At 38.3% G+C, this 24,217-nt stretch overlaps 1 protein-coding gene across 1 annotated transcript in view; it reads right to left on the reverse strand.

Annotated features, from left to right (window-relative positions):
- Positions 1-876: 876 nt before the first annotated feature.
- KIAA0040 (KIAA0040 ortholog) overlaps positions 877-24,217 on the reverse strand; it is a 39,287-nt gene continuing 15,946 nt past the window's right edge. Inside the window, exon 3 of the mRNA XM_074222093.1 lies at positions 877-5,135. Coding sequence (XP_074078194.1) covers positions 4,675-4,968 — 294 coding nt within the window. The 5' untranslated portion in view covers positions 4,969-5,135 and the 3' untranslated portion in view covers positions 877-4,674. The remainder of the gene's footprint in view (positions 5,136-24,217) is intronic.

The following is a 24,217-nucleotide window of genomic DNA, read 5'->3' on the forward strand; positions in this document are numbered from 1 at the left end:
CTTTATAATTATTATCTCATGTCATCTTCACAATGATGCTGGGAGGTAGGTGTTATTATTATGCTATTATCTCTATTTTTACAGGTAAGGAAACTGAGGCAAATAGAAGTTAAATGACTTGCCCATAGGCACATAACTAGAAAATATCTGAGTTTGGGTGTGAACCCAGCTTTTCCTGATTCTACCTCTGGTGGAATAACCACTTTACTGTCTAACTCCTCCAGGTTAAAGTAGCAGCTGTCTGACCCAGTGAGGTTGAGATTTTAGGGTAAAGTCAATACCACACTCCCTTGAAGATGTTTCTCTCTCTCTCTCTCTCTCTCTCTCTCCCTCCCCCCTTCTCTGATTCTGTGTAAGACAGAACAAAAAGAGAAATCATTTTTACATTTCTTCATTAGGACACAAATCAGAAACCATCATCATCACTCCACCAAATGTAAATCCTTGCCAGACTCAAATCAATAAAAAATATACCCCTTAATTGAATTTCTTCCCCTATTCCAGAGCTGTCTCAGAATTCTATCTCTGGCCCCTCTCCCTATCAAAAAGGGATCGATTGACCTCGTTGCAGAAGAGGCACTCCAAAGGTAGCAAGGGATCATCGGTGTATTCCTTCTCAAGTCAGTCCTTCAGAAAATGCCATTTTTATGCCTATCCACAAGTCACTTTCACCAGTGGCTGAAGGAGTCATTCTTCTTCCTGTTGAAATTTTTTTCCATTATTTGACTAAGGAAAAGGTCTGTAAGGGTCTAGAGTGATGCTTATGAATTGATTGAGACATGAGCTCTTTTCCCTACTTCAGTCCCCAAGAAAGCCTTCTAACAAAATACAAAGGTTGATCTTTAATGCCAAAAAAGTTGCAATGAGATTAAGCAGTGAGATAGAAAAACTTGACTTTTTTATTTAAATACTTTTCTCTGTTCAAACTGTACAGAAAATAAAATATAAATGTGAAGATATATTAGTCCATTTATACTTTTTTTCAAAAGATAAAAATAAGCCAACCTAATGAAATCTATTGAGCACTGAAGAGAGGTGGCCTCCGACCTGGTCTTGTTGAATATTACCAAGCTGTCTGTCAGCCCTGGAGAGGAAGTCTCTGTTCCAGCCATTCCCCAGGGCTGTGCTGATTTAGGAATGGCACCCCTCAAATCTGGGAAGAGTCTGTACTGGCTTTTAGTCCAGGTCCCATGATGCTTACTGATCTGCTTTAGCTTTATTCCCCTAAGAGAGGTCAGGATTGCAGCTGCACAATGACAGTGAGGGAATAAACATCACACAGTGGGTACTAGTAGCAGGTTGGGAAGAAGAGTCTGAGGAAACTGAGGAAGAAAGGGACTCTGAAGTATGGTGACAGAAGTGGAAAAGGTGAGAGAGGGGAAAAATAATTGCCACTCAGAGTGGCAATGTCGGCAGGAACACTATGGTGCCATTGCCAAAGGTTGCCAACCCCAGGGGACAATTAGTTTTTCTGAAAAATTTCTGCATATGACCTGGGACATTGACACATATGAGGAAAAGAGACCTTTTGCTTATTGCTTGGATGAAACCAGAGTGAGCAAAGGCCTACAACTCTACTGCTCACACAGGGAGACCTTTTCCATGGTAACTGGGCTACTTGTGAGGGTGATGCCACCCCTTCTTCATACCCACTCCCCCCCATTAGGTCTGTCACTTATTTTGTTCTATGCTTCCCTCTCTGGTCATACAACTTTGCAATAGGTGGGTCTGGGAGAAGGTACTAGAAGAGTGACTGGAGCTAGCTGTGGTTGTGGGCAGGGCATCTCAAACATGAGAAGCCTTGTCAGGGCCATTACTTGTCAAATATCTTTAATATGAAAGAAAGCTGTGCCAAAACATTCTCTCAGTCAGAGGCAATTCTTCTTTAAGGGGTGGGAGGCCCAGGGTATGGAAAAATATTAGGATTTTTTCCAAGTTTGGGCTACTTTGTAAGGAAAAAGTGAACAATACTGCAGATCTATGAACAGATGATCTACAAACTCACAAATAGCTTCTACTGACAGACTGTCCTTTTACTTTTCTAGAAGAGGCTACTATTGTTGGCTTCTCCCCAAGGTTGCCTCTTCTTTTTCTTTTCCTATAACACATTCTCATCTGACTCACTTCTCTGCCTTACCCAATTCTTCCCCAAGCCCGGGTGGGGAACCACATAGCTCTAACCTAGAGAAGAGAAAAACTTATTCCAATTCTCACTCTTCTATAAACCCTTTAGACCCATTCTGGGCTGCTTTTCATGTATCGGAAAAACATGGTCTGGGTGGGAAAGCAGCGGGTGGAGTCTCTAAGCCCCTTGCCAGGACATTTTGGGGTTTTCCAGGTTGGAGTTTGGAACACATTTTCTCATAGAAACAATGTTCTAGTTGTCTACAACTGAATGGAGGATAGTTATAATGTACAGGATTATGCTTGAACTAGAGCCCAGCCTCACTGGGGGCAGTGAGTGTGTTATCATAGACTTGGAATCAGTTATAGACTTGCGTTTGAGACCTGATTCTAAGCAACTAATTGTATGATGTTGGGCTGTTACTTATATGTCCTTGGGGAACCTCAGTTAAAACACTATATAAATTTCCAAATTCTGTAACATATTCCCTGGAGCTTCTTTCACCAATTTTTTATGACTGAGTAGGTAAGTCCTAGGGACCTAGTCACTTGAAGAACATAGAAATTAAGTGACTTAATCAAAGGTTTATAAAAGGTAGGATTTGAAACTAGATATTTCCGACTCTAAACTTAGAAAAGCTATCCTCCATATTATCATGAAATGTTGGGTTAAAGATGATTTTAAGTGACTTAGGTGCTGAACAGCTATTTATGACATTGTTTCCATGGGGAAATGGGTTCCCATTTTGAAAAAAAACTGATTTAGAATTCATACTTCTTTTTGAAACACTCTTTTAACTGGGATTGCCTGTTCTTCACATTTTCTTTAAGGATGATGGCCTACCACGAAGTACTTTCACCTTGGACAGACTAGGGATATATCTTGAAATTATGCTTACTATGGACATATGCTTATATATAACCATCTTTTGCAAGCATCTGCACTTTTCACTTGTTCCTTTCTTGTACCTTACTATCCAAATTCAATATATAATTCTTCTTCCATTAGAAAAATTGGTGTACTCACTTAGGTGAGTAGGGAATTTGTTTTGAGTTGGTGGGATGTTAACATTTCATCTTTATAATGATCATCAGCATTGTCATAACTGGCAATTTACCAAGTGTCAACTCCAAGCAAGACTGTAGGTTGGGTCTTGTGATAAATAAGAAGAAAAACCTGTCTGGGCTTTTTTCTGAGATTTTCCAACATAGTGGCAAAATTACGGTTCTCTTGGCAGTGCGGACCTTTAAAAACTGCTGGCTTTCATTATTTTCTTTCAGTACCATCATTTCCATTCCTTTATGCCTTTGCCTTCTACTTCTAACATAACATATACCCACCCAATTGGTTCCCACAAACCTTATGACTATTGGATTCAACATGCATAACCCAGCATTGGCTCCTTAGCTTCTTTCACATTGTAAAATATATTATATTCTGAATTTCCATGTCTATTTTAAATCTCTCCACCTGAACAATCATGGCCACATAGGTACATGTCAAGACAATAGCACATTCAACCCAATCATTAGTTTTCAAAACTTTCTGGTCATTAACATCCACCTGGCTTTTTTAGGCAGTTCTCTTGATTGCTGTTAGGAGGAAGGCTCTCAGCTGTGTAGCCCTGAGGGTGAAAACTAAACACTAAATGGAGTATGGAAGTATAATACTTGTATCTCAGGTGTAAGCAGAGCAGCAATGCAATCTGATTCATCCTGTTAACAATTTTAGCTGTTAACCCAGTGTGAGGGTCAAGAACACAGGAACATGGCATGTAAATGTGAATCAATATTTGTGTAATATCTCAGGACCCCAAGAGACCTTGGACTGCCCAATGAGAAGTGTCATGAGCATGTCTAGGTGAAAGTTTAACTGTCCCTACAGGGATGGAGAGACCTTAAAAACCTGCCTGCCCCACGATTGATTCGCCCTATGCCAGTTACAACATGACCTATATCTAGAAATTGGAGCAATGGAGACAGTGGTCAGCAAAGCATTCCTAACATTTTAAAAATATTTGTACACAATCACAGAGCTGGGCATGTCTTTACAAGAGATTATATCAATATGAATTGGTGAATTTGTGTATAATATACTTGTTCACCTTCTTGTGTACCTGGTTATATATGTGTGTTCTTTTTTTTCCCCTCCTGGGACTTCACAAGCTTTACAAGCTTGTACGTAACAGTGAAATTGTGCTCTTGGGTACAGTTGTACATAACCAAATAAGGTTATTTGCTTTTTTTTTAATGCATGAGCATATGCATGTACCTGTTGCAAAAAAGGTATTATTAAATATTGCTCATCTCTTGAGCATCCACAGTGGCTAAGCCAGATTGACTAAAAAATGCATGTGTACACATAGGTCTGCTTGCCATGACCGGGTCTTAGGCTTTGGTATTTCTTGCTAGCTTTGGCATTTCTTAGTTTAAAATTCACTCTGGGGACCTAGGGGAGCCAGGTCACGGATTTCTTCTTCCCTGAACAATGGTGGTTGGATCTAAGATCCCAAGTCTCAGGAGGAGAATGGCTTTTTCCCCCTCCTCTTCCTAAACAGGCAGTGATGGCCTCTTCTCCAGCTGAAGGAGCTTGGGTTGGGCAGAGATCCATAGATCCTCTTCACCCTTCTTCTTCTTCTTCTTCTTCTTGTTCCTTTCTGAAGGTCCACCATTCTTGCCTGGCCTACTCCAGCAACAATGGCAGCAAATGAAGAGGAGAGCTAAAAGGACCAGTACAGGCAACCCCAGGAGTATGCCCAAGCAGATGGTATTGAAGAGACCCTGCTCATGTTTGGTGTAGATGAGGTTCCAGAGGTTGTTGAAGAAAGAGCTGATTTTCTCCATGGGAGTTGAGTAGATTAGGGCAGACTTAATCTTCCTGCTCACCACCTTTTTACTTGGTCAGCTTGCCTTTCTCTCTTTCTCTCTCACTCTCTTTGCTGTGCAATCTGACTCCTGTTTTTTGTCCTTATGAAAGAAGAGAAAGATCCGGATATCCCAGCAGATAACACCTGAGGAGACACAAGATGATAGTTGAGGAAGGTGGCAGCACTAATCCTATTAGTGAAATCATGTACTTTACCCTGGGTAGGCTAGATCTCTTTTACTATTGTACATTTTGGTCCAGAAAAAGAGAGCTCAATGAGATTTTATGGGGAAATAACTACTAGAGAGAGGGAAACTGCACCCCAACAGAAAAATCATCATTGTACTAATAGGGAGAATATACATTGTGTGAAGAAAGGAAGCATGTTATAAATACTCAATGAATGAAAGGTCACTGATGTAACCCTTTATGGTTATATAGAAGGCAGCTTAGTTAGAGTGTTATACTCTGTTCAATGACTCTATGATAAGGGTAGATTGGCCCTTGCCTTATTTTCTATTCCTTATTGTTATATTAACTCATTTTGACCACTGGCATAAGATTGAAAGAATATGACTATATTGGCTATTCCCCATTATCACTTCCAAGTTCTTGGCCCTAGACCTAGAAAGATTCATGGCCAAGTCTTCTCTTTGACACACACATATTAGCTATATGTGATTCTGTGCAAGTCATTTAACCTCTGCTGTCTCAGAAAACTCTTCAAGATTATAAAATGTAGATAAGGTGCTGACCTGCCTTGCCAGAGGAAGCTTCCTTCTCCAATCATTTCCTTCCCTATCCATAGGGTTATGAAGAGCCACACAAACATTATCTCATTTGGCCCTCTCAACAACTCTGACTCCAAGGAAGATCTGTTCACTGGGTTCATATAAATTAATATACAAAAAAAAACCCAAATAATATATAAATTCATGTATGTATGTATGAATAGACTTTAATGACCTTTAGTTTTACAGGGGTAGAGTCTGCTCATTAGATCACAATTACTTTATAAGTTAGTATTAGACAAAGTATGATTAAATCTCTAGCCCAAGTATTCACACTGAGTACCGAAACCTGGAGAGTTTCTTAGTCTGGGCTGCTTTCTCTGAGACCCCCACAGGCAGTGGCTGGCCATTCCAGCTATGAAGCTATGATTCTGTTACAGGGGTGGATTGACTCCTACCTTACTTTCTACCCCTTGTGATTATATTTAATTCATTTTTGGATAGGAGCATAAGATTTATAGAATTTCACCATTTCTGACTATTTCCCCAAATCACTTCAAAATTCACACGGTCATGGAAAAAAGACCAGGAAGAGATTTATTTCCCATCACTCTCTCAGATTCTAAGCATTATAGCAATAGATGCCTCAAAAAGACCCAGAGAAACATAAAATAAACAGCAACCCAAGCCCTGGTCGAGCACAAGTTTATGAAAACTACATGACTACTCTAACTTAAAATCAAATTCATCATTCAACAGGGGGAAAAAAAAGGTGGTGAAAATTCACATGTTGAGCTCAGGAGACTCTATGGGGATACTTCTTGGATCTTGAGTCCAGAGCAAACCCACAGACTCATTACTCAGACTCCCTTTGCCTTCCACCAGTTTTGTTGACTTTAAGGGGGTTCAGACAGCATTGTTAATCTTCTTTCAAAGGAAACTCAGCCCTACTTTCTTCAAAAAAGATTAGCACCTTGTTTCTTCAGAGGCAGTATAGCATAATGCATAGGGAGTTAACCAGAAAGATCTGGGTTCAAGTCCTATTTCTGACAGATTCTGGCAGTGGACCTTGGAGAAATTACTTAATTTCTCAGTGTCTTAGGAAACTCTTTAAGTCCACAGACTCAAAAGAAGATGCTGACCTGCATTTATAGAGCAAGTCTCAATGTCTCTCTCTCTCTCTCTCTCTCTCTCTCTCTCCTTCTGTTTCTGTCTCTGTCTCTTTCTCTATCTGTCTCTCTCTCTCTCAAGTTCCCCATATCAACAAAATCACAGATCCATATTTCATCCCTTCTTCTTTTTTATTCATTTATTCATCTATTAAAGTCCTATTGTATGTAGAGAAAATACAATTATGGATAAGCTCCTGGACCTATCTCCAGGATCTTAAATTTATGAACTACCATATAAAATAAACATAGATTCATAAGATCTAGCATTGGAGGAAACTTGGAGATCAACTAGTTCATGGAGGAGATAGAGTTCCAGAAATACATATATGGTACCACATAAATGGTAAGAGTAGAGTTCAGACTCAGACTAACCCTTTAGATCAGCCTGAAGCCTTATGACTCTCCAGTCTGGCATCCAGTAATAGGGAATGAGGATTCCAGATTGATGCAAGTTGCTTAGTGGAGATGTCTGGAATCTTCAGGCATGGGAAGAGGCAGCTGAGAATGCTATGATCTGACCCAGGGAGGAGGAAGGAGGAGATGCAGTTGCTCAATGAAAAGTTATTAAGACTGATAGCTAAAAGTCTTTCTTCCCAGGTCTCCTGAATATATAAATCTGGGGTATGTCTTTAAAGAACTTCTGATTTTCCTTTCCATTTTCCTCCCTTTCTCTCCTGCCTTTGCTTCGCACTCAACTTAAAGCTATTGTTTAGACCACATGGAAGCTAAAAGATCTCTGCATAGACCTGGTTCACAAACGTTTGAAACCTTTTCTCCAAGATGATTCTCTTCCCAGATATCCTAGGGCTCCCAAAATTCTTCCAAAAAGATTTCTAAGGAAGGAGATGTGAAAGTAATTTAGTCATGTTTTTAAAAGTACTCCTTGAACAAAAATAATTGTTATCTCAAAAGGCAAAGGTTCCATGTCAGGATACATAGTAAAGAAGAATTAGATGCATTATGAAGATCAAGTTCAAATCCTGCCTCTGATACAGACTGACTGTGTGACCCTGAATAAGTCATTTAACCTCCAAGTGTCCCTAGAAAACTCTCCAAGACTAGAAGCTGCAAAACAATTGTGGAAGAGAGTATCCTATGAGCTCCCTCCTTGGACAAAATCACAGGTCCATATGATAAAATTAATTTAAAAGTCAGTATGAACTTTGGGAGAGTCAACAGACTTAAGCAGATGATTGCACCTGAGTTCTTAGTTTATTTGCATATCCCCACTCTGACATCTTTCAGTCACTATCCCCAAACACAAGCCCTTCCTCCTCCTGAATTTTATATGTATAAACAATTTTTTTTAGATTTTACTGAGTCAATAATTCACTTTGTCACCAGTGAAGTAACTTATTTAATCACAAAGAGAGCATTCATTTAGCAGTTATTGGAAAGGTGGTCTATATTTTTGTTAATGCTAACTATTCTCCTCTAGATTTCTTAAGACCTCTGTTGTTACTTTGTCCTTCATTTTCAAAAAAAAGACTATAGTATCAGGCAGTTGATGCCATGTCTTGCAAACAAATTGAATTTGAGTGAGGGAGTGCTGTGTTAAGTCACCAGCCTTACTTTCTTCTCCAAAGTCATCTGGAAGTGGATGCAGTGGGAGACCTCTACTAATCAAAAGAACTTCATCACCATTTATGAATTACCACATTATTTCAAGAAAACAGATGAATGCCTCCCCAGTGGCACCTGAGAAAATTCTGGGATCTTTCTCAAGAAAGATTTAGCACAGGGACCTCCCTTCAGTCCACTGACCCCCAAAATGCACCCTGACAAAGGGAAAGTAAAGGACCCTTCTTCTGATGAGTTATCCAAGTCTTCAGACTATTGTGGATCTATATGCATAATCACAACTTAAATTGGGCAGCTATTATCCATTAGAGAGAAGTGAATATATTTTGGATTGATGACTGCATCCTTGGTGGGAGATAGGGGAAGACTGTGGTGATAAATTTTTACTTTTTATATTCTCTTTCCACCTCCTATTACCTTGCTACTTCTTTCTTTGCCTGTTCCTGTTCTTCTACTCATCTCCTCCCAAAAATTCAAAAAACAAAACAAAACAAAACCTAACACAGATCTCCTATTTATTTAAGATAAATTGTGACTTATAAGGGACCTGGCTCTTTATGACCAGTCTATCACCTTATGACAGTGACTCTGGATCCTGGAATCTATCAATACCAACTGAGAATTTCAGTTTGGTGAAGGCTTCTTGTAGAAGATGTTTGGTATCTTTGTGGAGCAGCTGACAACGCCATGGTCTGACCCAGGGAAGGGAGGGAAGGAGCTACAGTTGCTCAGCTTGGCAGCTAAAGGGCTTCCTTCTCTCCTAACTGGTCCTCTCCCCATCCACCCCTTGATTTATCCCAGATCACAGAGTTAGAATCCAGTGGAATCTACATTCCAACTCAAGTCTTCTGAGTACAGGACCACTTTTCTTTTAGCCTGTTATCCTGGAGTCTTCCAAAGTATATATTATCTCATCAACTCTGATCTTTCTTGGAGTCTGTCTAATCCAGGGTTCAGAATAAAGATCTTTAATCATGCACAAATCAATTTTTTCCGTGTGTGTATGTATGTGTATATGTGTGTGTGTGTGTGTGTGTGTGTGTGTGTGTGTGTGTGTGATGCTCATCACTAGAGGCTCCACAGTTGGTGAATTCTTCAACCATGGCAACCCATGATACAAAGAAAAATATAAAATGGTTATTAGCACACTTTCGAAGGGACAATGACAAAGTGGTGGCAAAGGGAGCAATGGGTGCTAAGAAGTGCATAGTATTTAAACCATCCATAAACATTAACTGAGCTGCTGGTATTTTAAATGTGAGAGCTTTGTATAGCCGTGAGTCATGAAACTCTACAGACTCTGAAGGATGGAGGATATGGATTACTCAAAGTGCAAAGAGGAGGCATGAAGTAGGAGTGAGCAAGCTACAAGACTTTTAGAAATGGGATACGGGTTTGAAAACTAGATGGCACATTATTATTTTTGGTTCTGATTAGCATTGTCATTTAGTCCTGAGAATGATTTGAAACTACCCTAATCTTTGAACTGGAAAGCAGGATTGAGTCAGACCTAGTGGATCTGAAAGTCACAGACAGAGACACACACAGAGAGACAGACAGACAGACAGACAGACAGACAGACACACACACACACACACACACACACACACACACATACACAGTCTTTGAGGGACAATCTGAGAGGAAGGAATGAGTATCCCAGGAACAGAGAAGAGTTTGAATACTTGGGACACTGCATCATCAGCCCCACCTGGGACTTAATGAACTAAAATAAATAGAATTAGATAAACAGGGACAAAAATCCGGAGAAAATGAAAGGAGGTCTGAGCTTTAGAAGAAAAAGGTCAGAAAGTAATGGGTCATCTCAGTTGTTGTTCAGTTATTTTCAGTAATATCCAACTCTTCATGATCCCATTTGGAGTTTTCTTGGCAAAGAATAGTTTGCTATTTCTTTCTCTACCTCATTTTACAGATAATGAAACTGAGGCAAACAGGGTTAAGTGACTTGCCCAGGGTCACACAACTAAAAGGTGTCTGAACTCTGATTTGAACCCAGGAAGTGCCTGACTCCAGCTCCAGCACTCTATTCACTGTGACACCTGGCCGCCCAAGTGTTTCAGAACAGGAGATTTTTAAAAAAGGCTGTTGTTTATATTTGCCTCCTCAAGGACTGAAGGAAGTTCCTCCGCAGGTCTATTCCTCCCCCCATATCTTTTTAATAATAAACATCACAATATGTGCTTCTTACTTCTTTCACCTAAATATTTCCTGTACCCTGATTTTGACACAAATATAAAGATTCTGAGAGTTATTTCAAGATGCAATTAGAACACAGAACTAAACCTCTAATCTAAATGGATGTTGGGAATTTTCTCAATTGGCAGCTCTGAGCTATTGATTGTACTAATAACTTTTTATCCAATATAAGCCTATAAAACTGCAGAGAAAGGTAGATCTGAGAACCATTATGTTGTTTTTTAAAGCTAAAAGTAAGCTAGCTTGTGCAATGGGGGATAGCTAAATAAATTTGTAGTCTCAGATGTGAGAAAGGAAAGGGGTCAGGACAGAATCAGGGGAGGCTTAGGTAAGATTCTGCTCTGTCCCTTCTAAAAGAGAGGAGGAAGCAGAAAGGATCTATTATTTACTGCAAGCTCTGGTGTACAGGAATAATTATAAAGAATACATAGTACAAAAGATGAAACCAAAGAGACATTTGATAGAAAAAAGGAGATGAACTGGCTCTACAGTAAGAACAAGGGATAACAGATCGACAGTCTTCGTGTTCCATTAGTATCTTCTTGATTTCTTATCTATTATCCATTCTTGCTGTCAAGACTTGAGGAAGGACAGATGGTACATTGGGTGGATCTCCATGTGGCAAACTTTTGGGAAGTCATGGATAGGAGTCATATAGCCTGAGCACACATATTTAAATTTCTATGTGTATCATTGTAGGAAATACTCACATCCCTGAAATCATAGCTTCACTGGAGATCTAGAATATTCAACGTCAGCCCTCTCCACTGTGACTTCTCAAAACTCAGGTCATCTACAGAACTATAATACAGGGTGAGAAATATTCCTCTGGTTACTAAAATATCCCATCCTTTGAAAGTGAAGTGTTACTGGAAAGGAGGGCCCAGGAAAGTACCTCAGGTGGTAGTTATTAATGGCACTGCACTAGCTCTGTATTTCTTGAGTGGTTTTCCCCTTGCTAACATGATATACTCAGATGCCCTCTAAGAGATGTGTAAGTACTGTTCTGTACATACCGTTGAACCACCAGCAAATATTCGGTGTGGGGAGGATTTCATTGCAATTTAAACATGGTTCAGCTACAATGAAATACTCAACTGCATTTTCCCAAGTTGACCTATTCATTTATTACTTCAGATCTTTGGATCTTATTATAAAATCTTTATAGAATATAAAAATTCTGTTCTATCCAGTCCTGGGAAAGACAGGTATTTGATGCCCACTTTTGAGACCTGCATCACATAGTCAATTAAGTTTCTATAGATCACAGAGTCTTAAGACCACAAAAGAACCTCCCAAAGTCAATGCATACCTGAATTAGCAACCCCTTGATAATACAGCTTTGGTTGCAGATGCCCAAGGAAGGGGAATACCCTCATTCCCATTTGAAGTACTTAAATCATTTCACTTTTAGATAGTTCAAATTAGAAATTTTTTCTTAAATTAATTCTAAAATGTTTTTCAACCATCAACCAACCATCATGTGTCTTGTCCTTTGCCAGATACTAGGATAAAAGGGCAAAAAAAAAAAGAAATCCTTCCTTCTCTCATTGTTCCTCCTTCTGTTCTCTGGGGCCAGCCATGTCTTCCTCATAGCAATGCTTTAAATACTTGAAGACAGAGAATAGTTTTCCTGCACAAGTGTTTCTTCTCCAGGCTATCCCCATCTCTGGGTCCACCAATTGATTCTCACATTACATGGTCTTTTGGCCCTTCATCACTACAGTTGCCTCTCTTTGGACATTTTCCAGATTCTCAATGTCTTTTGAAAAATGTGCCCAGAACTCAAGTCAATCATTCAACAAAAATTTATGAAGCCCTTACTATGTGCCAGATAGCTCTATGTACTGGAGATAAATACAAGGAAAGGCATTTAAACTCCTTTTTTTTTTTACTGATGAGGGAACTGGGCTCAAAAGCTTTAGTAACTAGTCTAAATTTACATAGCTGATAATTCAAAGGTGGAATTTGAGCTAAAGTTAATCCTTACTCCATATTTAGCCCTCTCTCTTCTATACCACTCAATAGAAAAGGGGGGCATTAAACTATGCACAAGGTTCCATATGGACCACCCATTTACTTGGAAAAAAACATATTAACATCACCTATAGCATGCATTTTTATAAATTTTGCTAAATATTTCTCAATTATATTTCTTAATCTTGTAGTTCAGGATGAAGTCTGGAGGCTAGTGGAAAATATGTGGACAGTAGGCTGAGTTTTGACCCTTCTGCCCTCCATCATGTTGCTTCCAATCAACAAAGGGTAAATGATCAGAATTGTAGAACCAAGGAGTAGTTGTTAATTCATTATCCATGTATCTTGAAGTTTCCAGTGGAATAACCTAGGGATCTTTATCTGTCCCTGTGCCATTTTCCATTTTTTATCAGGTCCTTGGAGAAAGATTCTTTTATATGATATACACCATAGACCATATACCATACCTTAGCATACTCTGTTCACTTTTAATTTATGTATTTCTTGTATCATGCCAATAACACATACCTAGGAGGTATAGCTAATGCATCTGATGATAGAGTTAGAACCTCAAAAGATCTAAGTAAGCACTGTAATCTAGAGGAGGACAAACAGCAATCAGTTCCTACCTTCAAAGAGATCACAATGTAGTGGGAGGTGGGGTATTTCCCCTCCTTGAAGACAGAGTTAGAACCTCAAAAGAGCACAGACTGAATTTGTTAAGAGGAAATTTGGTAAACACAAATACTCCTACACTTAGATACACAAAGACAAGATAGGGGCATGGTGGGGCAGCAGCTGTTCTGAACAAGTTTTGAGCTTTCAGCAGACCAGAAGTTCAATATGAGTAAAAAATGAGATAGCTGCTTTAAAAAGCTAATGAGATTGAGGGCAGAATTGAGAGGGGGTAGAGCTTCCAGGGAATCAAGGAGGAACCAATTTACTGTAGTCTGCTCTTATTTGGAGCTCTGTATTCATTCCTAGGTGCCAGAGTTGAAGAAAGTCATTGATAAGCAGGATAATGTCTAGAGATGGGCAAATAGGAAAGTGAGAGTCCTTGATACCATGTCCAATGGGTACTGATTGATGGGACTGAAGATATTTAGCCTGGGGATGAGAATTAGGGGAGTTCTGATGATAGCTGCCTTCAAGAATTTGAAGGGCGGTCACATTGAGGATGATTTATATTTGACCCCGGAGGGCAGAACATGGAGCAGAGGGTGGCCATTGCAGAAAGACAAATTTGAATTTCATGTCATAAAAACCTTCCTAAACTTAGAACCATTTAAAAATCAAGGCACTATGCTGAGTAAGCACTGCAATCTAGAGGAGGGCAAACGGCAATCAGTTCCTGCCTTCAAAGAGATCACAATGTAGTGGGAGGTGGAGTATTCCCCCTCCTTGAAGATCTTCAAGAAGACCCCAGTTCATCACTTATTGGTTCTATCAGAGTAGGGATTCCTTTTGTGAGAGTGTTGGACTAAAGGATTACTGAGGTCCTGTAAACTTTCAATGTTCAAATATCAAGATTCTGATGGAATGTTATAACTGGAAGGGACCTTAATTAAAGACTCTAAACTCATTTCTTTGTCTCTTGGCTCAGTTCTATGACTTTCTAATCCATCTCACATTTAGGATAGCTAAAGGGTATAATGGACAAATCACTGACTTTGGAGTCAGGAAGAGATTAGTATAATCCTGTCTCTGACATTTACTCACTGGGGAAGGGATTTGATTTCTCTTAGCTTCAGTTTTCTCATCTGAAAAAATGGGTATAATAGAACCTCTTCATCCAGAATTGTAGTGAGGATAATATCAGATAACATATGTATAGAAGTTTAGAAGAAAGTATAGAAATGAAAGTTATTAGTATTATTGTTCCACCAAACTGCCAGATGAATCTACCATATACATAGACTTAATCATGCTACTTTTCTGCTGAGAAATCTATCTATGGCCCCTCAGTTTCTACAGAATAAAGCCCAGACTCAGCCTGACATTCAAGGTCTTCTACAATCTGCCTTCATCATATACTACTCCAAGGAAAGAGGAAAGGGAAGGGAATAATCATTTATAGAGCATGAGCTCTGTGCTGAGTATTTTACAAATATTCTCTCCAGTCTCCAACCAAATGCAATTGTCCTGCTCCTTGAACAAATTCATCACTTCCTCATCTCCATAACTCCTTTTATCTCCTTCCCAAAGTGAATAACCTCATTGCTCCTCACCATTCTTTCCTCCTAGTATCCAAGACTCCCATTTAGAGAGTGTTTTACATTTTACAAAAAACGTTTCCTCACCACAGACCTAAGCAGGATGAACTGCCAGGACTGTTTTTCATTTTATTGATGAGGAAACTGGAGATCAGTGACCTTAAATGACTTTATGAAGGTGATCATCTAGGCTTCTGACACTAATTCTAACAACTTTAGTACCTTTTGCACAATGCATCATAATCCACTTAACTCCTATTGGTCCCTCAAGACCTAGCTCAAATTCTATTTTGTTCCTAATGTCTTACCTGATTTGATCAGTTGAAAATGATCTTTCCTTCTCCAGAATGCTTACAGACATTCTAGAAAACTTGTCTCTAGGTTAGGTGTCTGTCAACATATTTAATTTAATCTAAGGTCCTCATCTTCCTTGATTAATCACAACCTTCCTTCTTGATAATACTTTTTTCCTTGGATTCTATGACGGCATGCTCAAGATTTTCTTATCTCTCTGACTATTTCTTCTTGGTTACTCTTGATGGTCATGGCTCTTTCTTCTTGATTCTTAAATACAAATGTCTCCCTAATCTCCAAACTATTTTGCCTTTAATATTTATATCTTCTTTCTCTCCTCTCTTCTCCTTTTTTTTCTTTTCTTATTCTATAGAATAAAGTTTACAATTAATGGCAAGGTCCTCCTCCATCCTCCTGCTCATCTTTTTCTTTATTTTTCCCTTGCTTTCTCTCTCTCCTTTCCACCAATTCATATTTCTCTTTCTTTCTCCCTTTCTCTGAAAGGTCTCTAATAATGGAATCATTCCTTTTCAACAAAGTTCTAACCTTTCCTATGGTTTTTCCTTTACTACTTTAAGATTCTAAAGGGATCAAAACAGAACTAAAAACAGCTTCTCAATTCTATTAGTAAGTCAGACAGTTCACTCTATTTTGACCCTTTTTGGGAAACATTATGATATTTATTAGCATTAACTGGAAATTTATTGGTTATGTATATACACTGTCCCAAAACAATTCATTAAAAGTAAGGAAATTCAGTTAACTGAGTATTGTTTTATTCTACACAAAGATTTTTGTACTAATTTACGCAGAACTGATTGTCTTAAAGGCTGAAATAACCTGGTGTTTAGACTCTCTGAAAATGCAAACTCTTCCTCATACTTTTAAAAAATGATGTAACTTCATCCTTTAACTGCTTCTGCTTCACTTATCTGTCTGGGAATGGAAAATCAGCCTTGAATATCTATCTTTACAGAGAGTTCAACATTGCTCCCTTCACTTGGTTGTTTAAATATTTTGGTTTTTTTTTTGCCTTCATATAATTCTTATCTCCAAGAATAATTCTTATGCTCTCTCTTTCCTGACATAGAGAGCTATTCCTAATAATAAAGATGAAATAAGAATGAGAAAAAAAACAATCTGGAGAGACTAACCCATGTATCAATTGTGTCTGGTAGTACATGAAACGTTTCACATTCATGGTTATAGAATCATAGGCATAGATCTGGAAAGGATCTCAGAGACCATTTAAACCCAATACTCTTTTTATAAGAGGAGGAAACTGAGGTACAGAAAAACTTGCCAATGATTACATAGGTAATAAGTTTCAGAACCCAGATATTTTAACTTTAGAGCTAGAATTTTACCCAATGTACCACAGTATCTCCCAGTCCTTTCAAGAACTTTTCATTTTGCTTAAAATATTTATTTTCCTTTCCTCTTGTCTCAGCTTTGTCTAGTTGAATTACTTCAGATGTTCACAACCATAAAAACGAGAGGTCTGCTTGGTCACTTTTCATAGGCAATGGGAAAGAGAGAATGAAGGAAAATGACTTGTTTGTTTATCTATCTCAGGGCAAGGGGACTTTTGGTGGCAACATCATTTAGAGTGGTAGGTTATAAGCTTCATTAGAGACATGATCTACGTTGTTTTTCTTTATGTACTATAAAAACGTCTCCAGTACTGCTATGTACCATGTGGCTGCTCCATAAATATGATTTGAGGAAGGAAGGAAATAATTGCTTTCTAGTTATCATCTCTGCCTTGATGGATTTTCCTTGATCCTTTGTTAGTCAGCCTAACCATAAGAATGAGGAATGTTTGTAGGAAAAATTAATATGGATAAAAATGCCATCATATTGAATTAGGGCTGTTATTTGAGACATCTAAGGCATAGGACATAGACACATACACATGGAGGATGGTCCAAGATGGTCACCTGAATCCCCCACCTGTCAGAGTTGGTTAACTTTGGGTTTCCATACTACCACAGTGGTTCTCTGTGGTTTCACTCAACTATAAAAGCATGCTTTTCTCTGAACTTTGAATATACATATGATGCATACACACGTATACATACATATATATATATACATACATATATATATATATGTATGTATATATGAAGAACATTTCCTGGTATTAGTGGTAATAAATGCTGTAGCCAAGACCACAATTCAAGCTGTTGGTTATAAAGTACTCATTTTTACTCTTAAACCTTTTTGGGGGCCAAATATTTTTAGGTGTGGCTACATTACCAAGGTGAAGTTTTATTTTTGGAAAGTTTGAGCTAATTCTCTTAAGTCTTCTGTGAGTTAGAGGAGACAGGGGAAAAATGTGCTTTTTCAGCTCTAAAAATAATTGTGAGACTCTCTGCTCTTGGCTAGCTTTACTAGCTGATGCTTAAAGTTTCAAATGTTATATCCTTTATGAGAAAAGAGTCCATGATTTTTTTTTGGAGGGGCGTGTAAATAGGGGAAGCAAGAAGACACTTTAAAATGAAGGAGGTTTACAGGATTCAGATTTTCCCCATAGGAAGTGATTTCCCCTTTTCTTTTACTGAATTTTAAGTGGCATTGTTCTCTTTAGCTCTAGACAAAGGAACCTAGAATTCTGCAAAATTCTCCAGAGTAACTGAATGATTTCTTTCTTGTTTTTCCCTTTGGATTTTGATAGTCTAGGCTACTTTAAAACTAATGGAGTGGCACAAGAATACAATTATGTAACTCCAAAGCCACATAGATAAGGGTTTTTTCTCCCTTCTTATAATTTCCCCCCTTCTTTTAGTGTTAACTTAAGCTCAGGGCAATTAAATTCCCAAAGCTACCTCAATGTAGCATTAAGGTTTACAATTTAACAGCAAGATTGTTGGGGAATGAAAAGCATAGATCTCCCACACATGCTAACCCAAGCCTTTGGAATGTTCAGCTTAGAATATCTGAAACGAGCCTGGCATTTCACTGCCTGCTTCATCATAACAGAAGGGCCGAATGGGAGAGTTAATGTTGCTAAAAGATGAGATTCCACTTTTCCACTGTGTGTGTGTTTACATTTGTATTCTTAATATTGCATGAGGATAGGTTCTTGCAGTTTAAAAAAAAATTGGTAGGCAAGGCACATAGTATTGGCTTGAGTTTTAGCAGACTCTGGTGAACAAAATGATATTTTTACGTAGTCCATTTGAGACTCGTTTTTGTGATTAATTCCAGAAAACTAGAACCTGCCAGAACTTGACATTTTGTGGTGCCCAACAGACTTGTGTTTGTTTTGAAGCTGCTCTTAGGGAATCAGAACTGATCTTAGTCCCAGGTCAAAAAGGTTTGGGTGGTATCAGTAGAAACTGCTGAAAGGCTCCATTGACACCCAATGTTTTCAGCAAAACCTCCCAAGGTACCTGAAACAATCACTGGTCACTCTTTTAGGAGTATATATTGAAGGCTCCCATCAAATTCAAATATGTTATTTTGACATCTTTTTTTTTTTTTTGTAAGGCAAAGGGGGTTAAGTGGCTTGCCTAAGGCCACACAGCTAGGTAATTATTAAGTGTCTGAGACCAGATTTGAACCCAGGTACTCCTGACTCCAGGGCTGGTGCTTTATCTACTGCACCACCTAGCTGCCCCCTCAAATATGTTATTTTGGGATCAGGACTGGCATCACTTGAAGAAGACTGAGGCTTCTGAAAGGGACCTCCTCAACTCTTCTACTTAACAAAATTTCTCAGAATCATCACCCAAACTTCTTTAAAAAGTAGTCCATACTTGATGCCTCTGTTTCCCATTCTCCCCAGTCATTTGCTCTCTTGTTTCTCAGAGGGCATCTGGCTGAATCCAAAGGTGTTTTCAATTCTCTTCCTCTTTGGCCTTCAATAGTATTGCCCACTTGAATTCAATAGTATTGCCCAATTGAATCCTCATTCCTTCTTTATTCTACAGACATATATTTTCCTGGTTTTCCTATTTATCTCCCTCTTTTCTGTCTTCTTTACCATCCCTTAGTTTTCTAATTCCTAACAAGAGATATTTACTTAGATCCTATCCTTGTCCACCTTCATTTTCTATTCTTTCTGGGCTTTCTCTGAAGATATAATCTCCTTCCTCATACTTTTAAAAAATTATGTAATTTCATTCTTTGGTATCTTGAAAATCAACATTTCTCCCTTTACTTTGTTGTTTTTTAAGCATGTTTATTGTTTTATATTTAAACATTTTGTTTTATATTACCTTTAGATATGAATATAAGTCTTCTTCTCTTTCTTCCCTGATCTAGAGAGTTATCCTTTATGGCAAAGATGAAAAAGAATGAGGGATAAAAAGCAATCTGATGAGACTAACCAATATATCAATTGTCTGACAGTACATGAAATCTCATTCATTGTCATGATATTAGTTATTGCCTCTATTCAGATAACTCTCCCAAATCTGCAATTTTTAGTCACAAACCATCCTCTTGAGTTTCTAATCCACTTCCTAACTGAATACCTTCTCCTAGTTCCATTATCACTTCCAAGTCAACACTGACAGCAGTATGTAAAATGGAAAGAGTAGTCTGGATTTGGATAGACTGGGCTCAAATGTTGCTTCTGTAGTTTACAACCTATAAGTCATTAACTTTCCCCAGCCCTTAGTTAAATGAGAGGTTTAGACAAGATGGCTCTCAGATGCCTTGCAACTTTAGATCTAAAATCTTATGTTTAAAATTGTGCTTGTTATTTTTTCCCCTAAAACCCAATGCCCTATGATTTCATTAATTTTGCCACTATTTAGGCTCCCAAGCACAAGGCCTTCATGAGATTTGTTGTTTTTTCCCTCTCCCTCATATTTGATATACAATCAATTTTCAAGGTCATTCAATTCAGCTTCTGAAAGATCTCTTGATTCTAACTTATCTAAATGCACTGCCACCATTCTACTTTTGGTCATCATTTCTTCTCTGCTTTCCTCTTTGCTTTTCTCTAAGCTGTTCCCTAAGCTGAGGGCATCTTCCTTCTTTCTCTTCATCTTTTGGTGACTTGCCTTTCTTTGAAAAACCAACTCAATGATTGGACCTCTCTCAAACCTTTCCTTATCATGCTAGTTGGCAGTGGCTTTTGCCTGAGGAAAGGTAAGACTTTATTTAAGTCTTGAAGCTGGAGTTGAAAGTTAGTGTTGATTAGAAGACAAATTCAAGTAGTCAGCAAGCATCTATTAAGTACTTATTATATATCAAGTCCTATGCTAAGCCTTAAGTATATAAATACATGCAAAAAGAAAGACAACAAAATGAGAAAATTTTTGGTACTGAGGAATTAGATTTATTCTATTTAATCCCAAAAAGCAGAAACAGGACTAATAGGTGTAAGTTACATGGAGGCTGATTTCAGGTCATAAGGAAGAACATACTGGCAATGTTCAATGAAAGGATGGACTGAGAAGGAAGAAATGAGTTTTTGGTTAATTATGATCCTAAAGCAGAGGCTACTTGACCAAATTTTAGTGATGAAGTATGGTTTCCAAAATCCCACCCAACTCTGGAATTTTGAGATTGTGTATGTTCGTTGAAGATAGGAAAGGTTGAAGATAGGAAAGGTGTCTTATTTTTCTGTGCATCTCCTGTAGTGCTATGTACTCCATATATAAAAGCACTGAGTTAATGCTGACTCAAAGAATGGTTTTATGATTCTTTAAGGTGGGAGAGGGGATATTGCCAAGAGTAGAAACAAAGTGAAGAACTGGGAAGTTGATAGACTCACATTAAAATGCAAGCCTTTCATGGGGTGGGAAAAGTTAGTGGGTAATGATAAAGATGCAACCAAAAAGGAAATAAAAGGCTATCAATAAGACTTTAAAAATTCATCAAGAAGAACAAAAAAGAAGCTCAGAAGGGAGCACAAAACAAGACAATTTTGTTACTACCTTATTAAATTTAATGTTCCCTATATACTTTAATAAGATGATGAACTTAAAATGCGAAAGGAGACATACATTTTTGGACATGACCAATGTGGGAATTTATTTTGCAGTATTATGCATGTCTGTATCAAGGGTTTTATTTTTCAGGGTTTTTTATTTCTTCAATTAAGTGGCTAGATATTAAAAAAAATACCTAAAGAAAAAATCTATTCCAGGAGGAAAAATAAAACTCCACATAGCAAAAGTTTACACTTTTACATACAATCCTTTTTGTTCTTGTCTGTTGAAAATGTCAGTGACTGATAAGTTCATAATTTTGAAAAATAGCAAAGAACTTAAAAAAAAACACTTGGAAATCAGTTGAGCTGGGAGACTCATCTGATATTGCTTCTTCACAATATTGAATAGGGCTGGGCTGACTAGGAGGGACAACCTTATCATTCATTAGCAATCCAGCAGAAATTAATTTATCAGACTAGTTTTGGTAGAGAATTAGAGCCTGGGGGATCTGGATATGGGTGGCAGAGTTTTGAAACAGAGGGAGGGAAGGCTCTGGAGGGAGGGTCATAGCCTTGTCTATGAAGCAATATCAAAACACAACATTGAATGGGGAGAAAAATAGGGTTACAGCACTAAAATAAAGAAGCAAAATTCTCATAGTGGGAAAGGGTGCAGCTCTAAAGGCCAAACTCTGCCTAATTAACAATAACATTGTTGAAGTCCAACCCTGTTGGCTGTTTTCCCCTTACTTTGGGATTCCCTTCCTTTTCTTCCTTTGTCTTCCATCTTCAAATCTGTAGGCACCAGGTGTCCATGACACCTTCCTGAAGCAAGACAGCCTGGCTAGAGGTCTAATCATTTGAATCCTGTCTGTGCCCCAGTGACCTTAGTTGGTTTTACAAGGGTTGGCCAAGCATGTCTGTCCTGCTGAGCAAGTTTTGAAAAGTACATTCCTCCCATTGTTAGGAGGCAGTGGGGCCAGGCCATAGACTAGTTAGAGGGAAAAAATATAGATTTGCATTATCCCCTCAGTGACCTAGAAGCAGGTTGCTGGTAGTATGTGAATATCTGCCTTAGGTTATTTTCTGAGTTACAAAAAAAAAGTTATTCTAATAATGGACTGTCCTTTTTACATAAGGGGGACATTCTTGAATTACTAGCAATAGAACCTTCAGTTTAATATTAATACTGGGAATTGAGTGAGGGAGCTATAGGACTATAGATGTGGCCATTAGAATGAGAACTTTGACTTTTCCATGAAAATATTAATTCCTTGAAGGCAGGGAAAGGTGGTTTTTTTTGTTTTTTGTTTTTTGGCAAGGCAATGGGGTTACGTGGCTTGCCCAAGGCCATACAGCTAGGTAATTATTAAGTGTCTGAGGCCAGATTTGAACTCAGGTACTCCTGACTCCAGGGCCGGTGCCCTATCCACTGTGGCACCTAGCCACCCCAAAAGTTTTGTTTTTCTTTTGGGTTTCCAGTGCTTGGCACTGCCTAGCACAGAGTAATTAATAATTTTTTTTGAAGTGACTGAATATTGTATTTCCTTTTCAGGCTGTGAGGGCCTTGAAGACAAAGGACCATGTTTTATGTAAATTTGTCTCTTATGAGCTGGTAGATGTTCTCTTCATTAAGGAAAGCACTTAGTTAATATTTCCTAAACTGAAATTGGAAATACTCAGGTAAAAATGTGTATAGAATGTTTCAAGAAACAGAGAACCTGTCTAACAAAGGGGTGGGTGGTATAGAAATTATATCTCTCCTTTCATGTTTAGCTTAGATAATAGAATCTTTCTAGATGTTTCCAGAGAGACTTGATCCCATGGACTCTGTTATCTTCTCTATGCTGACAATCCTCCATTGTCAGCATTTCATCCAATTTATCCAGGTCTTCCCTCAACACCCCACATCTAGACTATTGGAAAAGCTTGCTGGTTTATCTCCTTTCAAGTCTCTTCATCTCTGTTTGTCTTTCACTCAGCTGTCATACTAACTTCATAAACTTCAGGTCTGGCCATTTTAGCTCAACAGATTCCTAGTAAATGCCAGTAGTTGTCTATCACCTCTAGGATGAAATATAAAATCAAAGACATCACTTGCCTTCCACCACAACCTTTCACCTTCTTCATGATCCAGTGACACTGGCTTTTTTGCTCTTCTTCACATAAGACACTCCCTCCTAACTGACTTCTGAATTTTTACTGGTAGCCCCCATTCCTAGAATATTTCTCTTCCTCATATCCACCTCCTGTCTTTTTCATGTCCCAATTAAATCCCACTTTCTACAGGAAAACTCCCGATTCACCTTAATGCTAGTGCTTTCCCTCTGTTTCTTATTTTCAACTTATCCTCTATATAACTTGTTTGTACATAATCATTTACATGTTGTTTCCCTATTAGATTATGAGCTTCAGAAGAGCTGGGATGTCTTTTGTCTATCTTTGTGGTGGAACTGAAGTTCAAGCCTAGATCTCAATTTCAAATTCAGCATGGCTTTTGCCATATCATGCATATACTTGGCACATTTTCATGATTGCAAAAAAAGTGGGATTGATTGGGTTGTGGGTTCTTGACTCTCAGGGACATTTGTATAGCACTTAATAAATGTTTCTTAATTGACTGACTGATCCCTTCCCAATCATAGAAGTGTGGAAAGAGGATTGTCTCTGGAGTCAGAGCTTTAAAGTTTTAGTCACACCCCTTTGCTTACTGTCTTCATGGCATGGGGAAGAAGATTTAACTTCTGAACCTCAGTTTCCTCATCTGTGAAATAGTGATGTTGGACTAGATGGCCTTATGTGACCTCAAAGCACTGAGTTTATGCCACTCATGAAATTCATCATTTGTTGTATATGCGTATGTGTGTGTGTGTGTAAGTTTGTGTGTTACAGAAAGGATGTCTCAATATTAATTAAATGCACTATTTCATAGAACTTTGTTTTCATGACTTTTCACACACACACATGACCTCATTTGATGAAGGACAAAGACAATTATGTAAGGAAGATCAGATCAGTGTTGACAGTATTGACAGGTCTGCATTTGTGACTCTGCCTTTATACAAAGGGGTCACCCTGGGCAAATTGTGCAATCCCTCTGAACCTCAGTTTACTAATTTATAAAATGAGGAAGCTGGACAAAGTGATCTCTA

This window comes from Macrotis lagotis, chromosome 2, assembly GCF_037893015.1.
Source record: "Macrotis lagotis isolate mMagLag1 chromosome 2, bilby.v1.9.chrom.fasta, whole genome shotgun sequence".
Lineage (NCBI taxonomy): Eukaryota > Metazoa > Chordata > Mammalia > Peramelemorphia > Peramelidae > Macrotis > Macrotis lagotis.